Source organism: Trachurus trachurus (assembly GCF_905171665.1).
Source record: "Trachurus trachurus genome assembly, chromosome: 5".
Classification (NCBI taxonomy): domain Eukaryota; kingdom Metazoa; phylum Chordata; class Actinopteri; order Carangiformes; family Carangidae; genus Trachurus; species Trachurus trachurus.
In genome coordinates, this window is record NC_139896.1 from 36,828,999 (window position 1) to 36,841,498 (window position 12,500).

Below are 12,500 nucleotides of genomic sequence, written 5' to 3' on the forward strand. Positions count from 1 at the left end.
TCAGATTATTTCCTGTGTGCTGTAAACCCTTCCACTTTCAAGTAATCGTTTGATCCACTGTTAATATTGAAAATTCTGATCAAAGCTGCTTTGAGGATTCAATTATTTTTGTGAAAAGTTATTACTGCCATTATGTCTTCAGGCTGACTCTCAAGAAATTTTCATTTAAGCTTCAGAAGTGGAAGATAAACCAAAAGGACAGACCCCACAAGGTTTCATTAAAAGGACAGTCCTCAGGAACTATCTGAAAGGATTATGTGCCCCCCCCCTGTAAAATCACCAAAGTGCTGCAGGCTACTTTTGAATAGCAGTAGTATGCTTTGACAGAAGCAGCTTGGAGAACGCACGTTTAAAGGTTTCTTTCTGCCGGCCAGAAATTCTGCTCTTAAAAAATGAAGAAGGAGGAGAAGGAAGAAGAAAAGAGGCAGTCACTCCAGCGTGCTCCGTCTACAAAATGGGCCTGGCTAAGACCTAAGACCCACCCCCACGTCTGAGCCAATCAGGTCTCTTGTTATGGAGGGTCAACAAGTCCATGATAGGACTATTTAGGCCCAGTATGTAAACACAAGAACACACACACACAAACACACACATACACATACTGGCTTGAAGGAGCAGACCTGATGCTCTGTGGGTAAGAGCCACACCTCCACTGCTGATCAGAAACCAGGATTCACTGTTCCAGCAGCTGCTTCTCACTATAAACACATGAAATCCCAACGGTCTTTGATGGGAAAAGTCATCACACTGTAAGTCCCTCCCTCCCCCAGTCTTTGGAATAGCTTGAAAAAAAAAAAAAAAAACTCCCCCTGAAAGTGGATGTTTAAATCCCAGAGTGGGAACAGCAGTGTGTGCTGACATGAAGTGAAACACTCCTCTGTGACATCTTTACCTTTAACCTACAAGCCAGGAGAGCTCCCTACACCTGGCCTCAGAACACACATAGTGCCTGGAAGGCCAATGTGTTTTAGCTCAATATATTATAGAGTGCTAACAATGTTGAGGATGTCACTGCTAAGTTTCAACCTAATAGGGAAGGAAATCCACATTTTCTACTGATAATTTCTAGTTTGGGGGTTTTTTGTTTCAGTTGAGATGAATCGGTTTAACCTACACGTTATACACAGTTACTTGTACAAAGAAGCCAGAGGCAGCGGCACAATACATGTTCACCTCAGTGGAGGAAACAATGAGGTCACACCCAAAAGGAAAAACATGTCACAGCAGCCTTGAAGCGTGAAGCTACCCCGCTTGTGACCAGTGGTCATCCGACGCTTTGGCTCTGCAGCAGCCTCACTGATCCCTCAGGCACGTTTTCCCCAGCTCAGGTCTCCCAGTCATGTTTATATTTGTAAATGGAGTTTTTGTATTTGTATTTATTTACTTACACATGATGACAGCTTAGTTAGCCATTCGCAAGGACCTGGAATTACACTGCGTTCCACGCTAATCTACATGAAGCCTTAAATCTGATTAGAGGAGCAGGATTTTACTCCGTCAGAAGGACGGTATTTAAACATAAATAAATGAAAGCTTTTAACATGTCAGATGACTATTTCAGTCTAGAAGAGAGAAAACTTAGTGAGAAACTGAATAGTTCTCACAATGAGCAAACACTTGGCAACAGTGGAGGAAAAACTCCCTTTTAACAGGAAGAGAGAGAGAGAGAGAGAGAGAGAGAGAGAGAGAGAGAGAGAGAGAGAGAGAGAGAGAGAGAGAGAGAGAGAGAGAGAGAGATGCTATTGTATGTATTTATGTATTTTTACTGTAGTAAAATGGAAATCTCAAACATTAAGCCTGTACTCAGTGACATTTTCACAATTCTATCATTCTGTAAAAAAGAAAAATGAAAAAGTTCTGACTGGAATTGGCAAAATGATGCGTCAGTAGACAAACTCAGCTGCCAAAATCCACCAGCATTTGGTTGGACTTCGGTGCTACTTTCTCACCCCTCTCCTGAAAACCATCTTTACCCCTTCAAAGACTGAATCAATGAACAGTGTGTTGCGTTTCCCCAACTAAATACTTTTGAATCTCAACATAAAAGTACCAGCAGCTGGCATTTTTGAGACCAAAGGGTTAACTATAATAGAAGATGATTCTCCTCTTGCTGTGCCTTCACTTCTCCTTTCTGTAAACACCTCCTGGAGCCCATAAAAATGCATGCAAATGCATCCTCTTTGCATATATGCAAAGTAAAATGCGGTGGCTGTGTGCAGGTTTAACACTGTTGATACTAGCTGCTCAGCACCACAGCCTCTTCACTTCTGCAACAGCAGTCGTAAAGAGTGATATAGAGCACATTAATAAAGCACAGGATACGAGTAAACTAGGAGGAGATCTGTGCAAACATTTACACCATGCTGTCATCCTGCTCAGTCACGTAGACAAACCATGTCGGTGCCTCTGGTTAGGTTAATGACGATAATGGGAGGAAGTTAACTAGAAGTGAAGTTCACTCTAAATGAAGATACGGACAACCACAAGCCACACTTCACCGAGCATCCAGCACCAATTTAAAATATGTTTATAACAGTTCAGTTATTAAATGTGATTCCGTTCACGTCAAAATACATCTGCTGATGCTTAAACACACTGAGACAAAAAGAGAAACTTCAACTTGCAGTGTGACAGGCAAACTCAGAGAGACACAGAGAGGTGGTGTGATTGTGATGCAAGTTATTTTAGCTATGAGGATGTCATGGTGACTCTATTCTTCCAAGAAGACAACCCACAACCGAGAATGTAAACAGGAAACTCAAAGTGCTGCACACACCTCTCCTAAGAAATACTTAAGAATGTACATACACATACTGTAGATGAGATGGCACTAAGGTGTTATCACTTTATCATTTTGGGCAGATTTGGTCACAGCTTTGCTACAGATAGCCTACTGTCTGTGATACAATGGAAAAGGGAAATACTGAAGCAAAAACAAAACTAGAAGTCAAGAGACTGGGGAGGATGTGTTATTTAAAATGACAATCAACAGTAGTAAATTAATTCTCAAACTGTGTTTAAGTTGGAGCACATACTTAATATTACCTTACTTCATGCCTCTACAGGGATAGAGTAGTGTTTTTTTTTTTACTGTAACTTGATTTAGTTCATGACTCACAGGCGGATTCCCATTGAATTGGCTCTGGCAATATTGAATTTTTCACAAATAGAAAAGGCAGAAGCAAACAGTCCTCTGTGATTCAGCACTGTTCACTTCCTCCCGTGCCAGATTCGTAGGAAAGGCCTACGCTGCAACCATCACGTCCCTCCACACGTCACCTCTTCAGTCTCATCTTACACAGCTGTGGGGAATCCAATATGTGCCCAGTAGTCAGCTCACCTCCACCCTCTTTGCTCTATTCAACATTGAAGCCTTCTCATGCAGGCTTGAGCTGAACTGAGGAGGGGACTGCTCCCAACTGCCTGTATGTTTTAGTCACTTTGGTGTAGTTGTAGCCCAGGTAATATGATTGCAATGCAGAACAAAAGCATTATGTTTCTGTAATTGAATATATTCCTCTGGTTTACATTTCTAGTTAATCTCATATGGGTGCATGTGCAGTTTAAGTGGAAGCAACCATATCTGTGTGCGGAAACACTGATGAATAATGTAATATCAAAGTAACAGATGTATAAGCCTGTACAAATTGAACCTGCCACATTTTTCTTTTCTTTTTTTAATGAACTGACTTTAATAGTCATGTAACTGTATAAACTGTCTGATTATTGGTAATATATACCATGTAATACAGAGCAAAGATAAGCTTCAAGGTCTATATGTGTTGCATATACGCAACTGTTTTTAGTGCCTTATCTGCCGGCAGCAGTAAAACACCGGATGACCAGTGAGATAAGATGAAAATGTATTTCGAGTTGGCCTCTGTTTGGGAATATCAGTGTCATTTACAAACAACACGCGCCGTTATCTTTCAATAGACTAGACACTGAATCTGCAGAACGTGGCCTTTTTGGCCTGATGGCATTGATTAAGGGAGGTTGATGCCTGTGAGAACAGTTGTAATGAATTAGGAAGATTATGCTGAGGAGAAGATTATCAATATCATTTCAATATCAGTGCATTTACAAGGAGGGGAAGAACTCTTTCAGAACAAGTTACTGCAAAGAGATAAAAATGCATAATAAAGTCAGAATTATCAGATGAAAGAGTAAAATGGCTTAAAATATGAATATTATGTAAGTCTAGCTAACACTGTCAAAGATTGACAAAGTATATTTCCAGCAGATCATCGCACACTTTAGAAATCATGCAGTCTAGATAATCTAACAACAATCTGAGTGGCATTTCCAGAAACTGCCCGCGTATTTGGCTGTGTAAACTGAGCTAAACTATGTGATGTTACATGGAGCCTTAAGCCAGGAACACACCGGCCCGACAGTCGGGCGTCGGGTCTCGTCGGATGGCGTCGGGTCCTCGTCTGTTTGATGTGTTCATCTCCGTTGGGGAGCGTCGGAAGCCGTCGGGTCTCGTCGGGGCCGATTCAACATGCTCAGTCGGGACTCGTCGGCCGTCGGGAGAGTAGACTCGTCTGGTACTCTGATTGGCTGTGTGCTAGCTATGGCGATTCTGATTGGCGGTGCCCTAGGCAAATCAGCGCGATGTGTGGGAGGGACGGAAGTGACCACAGTAAACAAACGGTGTCCTAGCCTGTCCTACAGTAAAAAAGGCACACAAAACAAAAAGAGGAGTAAAGCAATATATTAAGTGGCAATATATATTTAAGCATCAAAGATGTTCAATCAAACCCACACAGCTAGTGTCACAACTAAGCATATAAAGACCGCTAGCTTAATGCTAATGTATAATGTAAAACACCATAGACGGGCTAACAGATATCCACAGTCTGTGGAAGCTGCGACCGGGGACCGTGGCAGCGGCTGTCACAGCGGCAGCAGCCGCTCTACTGAGCTGATCTGCCAGGGCAGAGCTCCGTCCTCATCCCGGGGGATCCCACACGCTTTTAGAGGTTTACCGCTGGCTGCTTAAATTGTTTTTAGGAGATTAATGTTGGGCTCATTGATGAAATTTAACAACTGTGGCATTAGTTTGTTTGTTGGCAAAGATTATTACCACTTTTTGACTTAAAATTGGTCTGTATTTCTATGGGAGTCCTCGCCACTCAATCGCTCTGGTTGGCAGTCGTCGGGGTGGTACAGGGCTCCAGAGTGCGACCAATTTGGTCGCATATATGCGACCAAAATTTTTAAGAGTGCGACTAATAATTTTTCTAGGTCGCACTGGTGCACCTGAAGCCCGGGTGAAAACATAAATTTATTTCGCAAGCGCATAATCTCTCTGTGTGACTGAACTGTTGTTGTCATTGTTTCATGTGTGACTTCCTGCCTGGCTTGACGCGATCGCTCGCTGCTCGCACACAAAATAGACCTGATGCCGAAATCGCTGCAGGGCCCGAGCCAGCCGCAGAGGTGCAGTCCGGTGTGAATGACTGTTAACTTCGGCGCCAAGAGGAAACCAGCTCAAAACGACCAGGGGCCTCATTTATCATTGTGGATACACGTTTTTGTACACGCTCTTTCCCCCGTTTTGTGCGTACGCACTTTTCTCCGCCTAATTTGAAATCTATCAAACCAAAACCTGTCGGGAGAAAGTGCCGAAATTTACGACCAGTCTGACCATGGCGTACCGGCATTTACACGCTTTTTGAAGAACAGGAGGAATTGGCGACGCCGCTGCAGAGTCAGAGAACTGCAGTGTGCGAGGGAGAGAGGAGCGCGGACACTGTTTGAAGTAGCAAGTGGTGGTGATGATGATGCCCCCCCCGCCCCCCACCACCACCACCACCACCACTACCACCACCACCGCACACGTGTTGACGTCGGCACTTTACATGAAAAGCACAGCGACTCAGATTTTCCCCTGTGCATTTACACTAGTTTGCTCCTAAATACTGGCTTTATAAAACAAATGTTGTTTTCTTTTGATATCATATTGATATTTTTCCCCTGCATGTAGGCTACACCTCTTCCACAACCAGTCTGTCCAGTCTGGAAAATAATTTCTGTGACGTGCGTGTGTTACGTAGCCAGACTGGACACACACAAGCAAGCAGCAAGCCCAATAATGTCGGCGCAAATCAAAGCAAATGAGAAAACATGATCGATATTTTTTGTGTGAATAATATTTATTGTATTTAACAAAAATGGGTGCTGCCCAACATCATTTTAGGAAAAGTGACAGACTGGTGGACTTCAATGTTTTTTTTTTTTTATATGCACAAATGAAAATCAAAGTCGTCCAGTGAACGGCAGTTGGGGGTTAGTGGAAAGGGGTGCAAAGTATTAACTGGCAGTGGAAACCCTGCTTTAAATTATTATGACATAATCTAAAATAAGGGGCAGAATAAATATGATTCTTCTTTCTGTTCTGTTTCATTTAGATTTGGGAGTTTTTTGTTTTTATTGTAGCCTTTCAATGCAAGATGATGTTTCTGACTGATATTGCCGTGTTACCGTGTATCTCGCTTTCAGAGAAATTCTGCTTCTTTCTCCGCTCTCCGTCGTCTGTTGTCTTCACCGTCTTCCACTGACGTCATTCCACACGTTTCCAGAGTGCACATGGCTACTTAATATGCACGTACTGATTTGCATTGACCACATATGGTTGTGTGGGGCCGTTTAGGGGGCTGGGTATGAGGCGTGTTCTCATCCACGCTTTTCTCAGGTCCGGTGTGATTTATCAAGGGAAATACCGTGCAGCCGTGTGTACGCGGAGTTTGATAGATCTGAAAAGAGTGTATATTTTTTGGTCGTACGCACATTTTGCCTTTCCGTCGTACTGAAAATTTAAGAGGACTTTTACACCCTCTTTGATAAATGAGGCCCCAGGTGCCTAAGCACTCGGGCTGCAACGAGTGGCATATTTCACTATCCGAATGTTCGGGGTCACTATTCGAGTAGTACTGGAGTATTCGTTTGTCGACCAGGGGGGCATTTAGAAGGAGAGCGGAGCAGCATGTGGGAGGAGAGCATCCTCCCGTGTTTTAGCTGGGTCGATATAGCCTAAGGGAGCTTTATTAAAACTGAACAGCTGACCTGTCACAGTCTCACAGTGTACCCTTCATTAATATAAACTTCAACCTCAAAGCTCTCTGTCCTCAGACCGAGCAGGTTGTCCATGTTGTCCCTGATGATCACACAGGGACAACATGGAGCTGCTTATGTGACAGGTTATTGAGTTTTATTAATGTTTACAGCAGGTGTTCAACAAGTCAATACTTCTGTGACCGAAGTAGTTAAATATGTAATTCATAACACAGTTAATATCATAATAGTGTAGTGGCAGGAAAGACCAATTCACCTGTATCAAATATTGTGAATAGGCCTAAAACAACTTATTGCTTGTGTCTGTTGATTTAAAAAAAGTTGAAATATTTCCATGTATGACCCATACTGGGTCACATTTGAAGTCAGCTTAAAGTCAAAGGAAAAATGTCTAGGGTGTTTTTACTGTTCTCAAATGTAAAAATGTGTCACATTGGACCCTCAACATTATTTAAGGGTTAAAAAACACATTATTTTAACATTTTCATTGTGCCCCTAAAGTAGGAACTAACAAATATTAGTGTAGAGCCCTGTAGAAGCAATGTTCAGCTTTTTATGTTATAGACCCTACAGTATACCAAAGGAAATTTAGGTCAACCAACTAATGATCAATAATGATTAGGCCTAATTGATCATTTGCATCCCTACTCACAACCCAAAGTGACGCCATAGCGGCGTGCATTTAGTGGGACACAAAAATTTGGGTGCACCTAAATTTTGTGCTGGTGCACCTAAATATAAAAGTTAGGCGCACCAGTGCAACTAATGCAAAAAGTTAGTCTGGAGCCCTGCGGTGTGTTTCACTGTTTCCTTTCTCCCGACTGTGGGCGACGAGAGGCGACAGACTCGTTGGACAAAGGCTGTCGGCGTCGGGTCGGTGTGTTCCTGGCTTTACATCTGATGTTACATGGCTATGCACAAACTATTGTATTTTACCCAGCAGTGATCAGAAGTGTGGATTGGTATAGTGTGCACAAACCACCTTCTTTCTGGAGAAAGTAAATGAAATGTGCTCTGCCCTTTGCTTGTTTATCTCAATTAAAACCCTCCTAGATCTCTTAATCCCAACTTTTGCAGCAAAGCCTCATTATAACTCATTAGTACATGGCTGACAGTTACACTCTGAGACATACTGAAGGGAGGCAGTCATGCAGATAAAAGTAAATCTACTGAACTTGTCTTAAGGAAGGACGAGTTGGCAGATTGCTGAAAGGCAGAGGATGGAGAGGAATTAAGCAAATGCAAAGTCTGTACAATGTGAGGCGGATTGTTGGCAATGGACTGCCAATTAAAAATACCTTGGCCGTCGAGTCTGTCAGGGATCATATGGTCAACTGTACGCTTGGCCTCAATTAGCATTTTATTCTTTCTTTTGGAAAATCAGATTACAGACTCAAACACAGCTTTCTGTTGTTCAGTGTGAAGCTGTAAGCTGGTAAAAAATATCAGACGTCATTAATGTCATGTTTTGACAAAGAGACTGTGTAATTAACGTCAATAACTGCCTTACAAATAGAGATATGTTTAAAAGTGTGTGAAAATTAAATATCATTAAGAACTCAAATTAAATCGAGTGGTTTGAATTGACCTGAAACAAATGCAAAGTACATAAACCTGATAGGAGCCTACATAAGATCACCATGGACACACCTTACCAAAAAGTAAGCGCCCGGGCAGGTCATAATGCGTGCACTCAGGCAAGTTCAGCAGAGTTCAAAATCGTTTTACTGGAGCTCAAACCAGCTTCCTTCAGCATGTCCACTTTTTTCCAAGAAGCTGAGTTAGTTGCCGCAATTTCCAATGTACTTGACGTCATCTGTACGTACCTAGGCATCACACTAAGTATAAGCCAGGTCCTGACCACGAGATGTTAATAAGTCTTTTTCTCAACTACTGTTTAACTACAGACACACAAACAGCTCAACAATGCCGGAAACAACAAAACACACACCAAAAACAAAAAAGAGGCTGTGAAGCAAACAGCCTGGGGTGGGAGAGGCGGTGAAGTCAAGGCTTTAGCAACAAAAGTTTGGCAAGGGTGTATTCCCTGAGTGGGCTCTCACTTTCTCTGGAAATGTGCTGGGTCTGTGTCACAGCGGAAACTGGGAACAGCGAGATCCATTCCCATCACGTCCACAACAAACCCATCCAGCTGAAGGGCCGTGACAGGACCGTAGTCATAGTGAGAGATAGCATGGGAATACGAAACAACAACAGCCTGCATGGGAAACCACTATGTCAGACTGGTCTGCTCCTGCGCTGCTCAGCTGGGTTTCATTGGTCCTACACAAATAAGAAGGCAGGAGGAAGAAGAAGAGTCTGGTCTGTGGCGTGGCGTACGTGCCTCCCTGTACTGACCACAAGCCGCAGCACGAGAGACAACTTTATCACACTCTAGATACTGTTTACAGTCTGAGCAAGGAGTCTCACAGTCTAAGAGACAATACAAAGCTTGATGTCTTCATTTCAACTCATCATAACCATAAAGACAAGGTTAAAAAAGAATCGAGAATGACAAGTCTGCAGTGACAAAAATGAGATTATCAATCATTGAGCATTGAGTTTGAAGCCAAAAATAACAAATATTCTCACTATCAATTGAATAATTTGAAGTATTTACCACTGATAAAATGTCTAAAAGTAAATAAAAGTTGCCTGAGCCTAGGATGGCACTTGCAGTCCTAACCCCCGAAGCACAAATAGAGACAAATAACTGCTTGCTTCCAGCTCCTCAGAAGTGAGGATTTGCTCCTTGTCTTAGGGTTAGGGTCATCTGATGGACTGACACCCCGGACTATGGCAAACTGTGCCGTGTATCATTCAGTATTATTTTACATTTTACGAACCACATGAGTGATCAATAAAGCAAGAACATAAAACATAAATATTAGATTATTTGCAGACCTAATGTATATAATAACATATATATCACATATAATTAGTGATACTTTAATTAGATTTTTAGACTTTTTCTTGCATGAACTTGAGAAAACTTTACTTTGTATTTAATATTTTAAAATTGTTGTATTGCTAAATGATCTGGGTTTACTAATGGCCTTATTAAAAGTTGTTATAAAACACTATATAGCCTAAATAGCACATGACACACTTATGTCATGTAGCTGCAATAGGAGCAGACCACCTTAACTGCATACTGTGGCAGTTGTTTTTGTGTTATAGCCAGTAGGCTATTTGGACACACATTTGTCCAAATAATATTAATAATAATAGCCTATATAACACAAATATGCAGTATGTTTTGGGCTGTGTTGCCAGAGACTTACATTATGGGATGTCTAAACGTATTTAGTTAAACTAAAATTGTTTCTAGAGTGAAGCTGTTCAGCACACTTAAAGCTATTGCATTACATTGTCATTAAGCAAACTTCCTGATACAGGGTCATATCTATTGGGATACGAGCCTTTTGTTTGAGATATTCGTGCAAAACAGGCAGATTGTGCAGCCCACGTTCAGCATTTTGTGACATAATACTGCGTCATCTCCCCAAACTCACACGAGGCACGACGAAACTCTTCAACTATGACTTAAAACATGCTGTTGAGATACAAGAACAAGACCAGAAAAGTAAATGATTTAACACAAAAACTAGTTGAGTTCAGCGCCATACTGAGTGCTCAAAGGCGGCACATGTGGAGGAAGAAGAAAAAAACTCGAGTGAACTCACTGAACCGGCTGTCGGACAACGTGGAACTTAAACGCATCTTTAACCAAACAGGTTTGACAGGATTGTTGTGCTCAGGTGAGTCACTGATGGGGTGTAATTACCTTTCCTGAGTCCATGTTGGCAACGCTGCGAGGTAAATATTACTTCTGCCTCTTCTCTTTGTCTTCTTTCCTCCTGTCAAAGTCGCCCTGCGATGGGGGGCACTTCCTCTGCAGGGGAGGGTGAAGGGGGTCTCCCGGGGGTCTTGTTCAGAAGTCAGTCATCGTAGCTAAAGGCTGACTTCAAAGTTCAGTCCAGGGTTTTCAAACACAAAGTATTTTTCGTCTTCCTTTTGTTTGTTGTCTCTTGGGAAGCCCACCCGCTTTAGCCGGAGCTCGTCTCTCTCTGTTGCCGCTCTGGCGCGTCCTTTCTCCCGCAGCAGCAGCTCCAACTCACCGCTCCGTCAATGGAGTGTGTGTGATGTCTTCTCAGGATGTGGTGCTGCGTTCAGGTGCCGGGGTTTAGTACCGTCTGTTTGGTTTCATGGAAACAGATCTCGGGTGACACACGTCCACTGGCGGTTAATATAATGTAGCTGACGCAATTTTTTAAGGGTGGGACTGGAGGCCTGCCGTGGCCTCAGCCAATCACGGAGCGCGAGGCTTTACACGTAGCCTATGTTAATTATGCAAACAGCTGAGAGAACTATTCAGACCCTTATGTGAAGGTGGCAATAAAAACTACTGCTGGAAACATATGTGATTACATTTACTAAGTAGCTTGAGTTTTGTCAATTATCTGCCACATGTCCGAGAAAGAATGTGCATAAATGCATAAAAAATTATGATCCAAAAAGCCTGAAGCATTTGAGCGTTGTTACTAAATACTGTCCTACCTTGGATACATGAGCTACTAAGTGCCATTTGGCCTATGTAAATAATATTTACACAGCTGCATCACTAGTGGCGTGCACTCTGATCCATCAATAAATTAATACATCAATAATTATAAAATAGTATTATAATACACACTGTTCTAAAATTGGCAATTCAGCATAGGCTATTATAATCCGAACATTTTCCCTTTGAAATCCTAATCTGCAAAGACACAAGTTACAAACATCAAATATACAGACTAGTGGATTAAAAATAAAATAGAAACATATTTACCTCAGAAATCCACGAAGTTGAAGGAAATGTTTCTCAGTCTGTTTTGCACTGTAAGTCCTCTTAATTGTTTTAATACCGGTATATTCTTCTTTTTTTTCTTGCTTTTAACTGTATGTTTTATGTTTATCATTTTTGGGTCATTCTAATTTTTTATGCAGTTCTTTTTCTGTTTCTAGTTCTTACTGTTATATGATTTGTCTTTATGTAAAGCACACTGATAAATGCTTGAGCGTATATGATGACAGAGTGCTACATGTCTGGGCTGCAAATAGTAGTTTGTTTAAATATATTTTTGATTATTCCACTTTATTCTAAAGTTCAATTTGGATGGGGATATAGCAGATAATTATATTAAAGTCATTTCTTCATTCTTATAACTGTTTTGTTCAGATGATTTTGAAGGCACCATCTGTCTGTTCTCAGTCTTCCAACAATAAGTTATTGAATCTGTGCAGATGTGTGATCTAGTGATCTTTCACTAGTTTGGTGATATGACATGTCTGCCCTCCATTCAACCCCTGTCCTGTGATCTGGGATGTTTGTTACCAAAGGCTTAAAAAAACAAATCTTAAAAATGAAAACTGCG

At 41.7% G+C, this 12,500-nt stretch overlaps 1 protein-coding gene across 1 annotated transcript in view; it reads right to left on the reverse strand.

Annotated features, from left to right (window-relative positions):
* Positions 1–11,291, reverse strand: part of slc2a1b (solute carrier family 2 member 1b) — a 28,624-nt gene extending 17,333 nt beyond the window's left edge. The window contains exon 1 of the mRNA XM_083972239.1: positions 10,868–11,291. Coding sequence (XP_083828365.1) covers positions 10,868–10,882 — 15 coding nt within the window. The 5' untranslated portion in view covers positions 10,883–11,291. The remainder of the gene's footprint in view (positions 1–10,867) is intronic.
* Between the last annotated feature and the right edge of the window lie 1,209 nt (positions 11,292–12,500).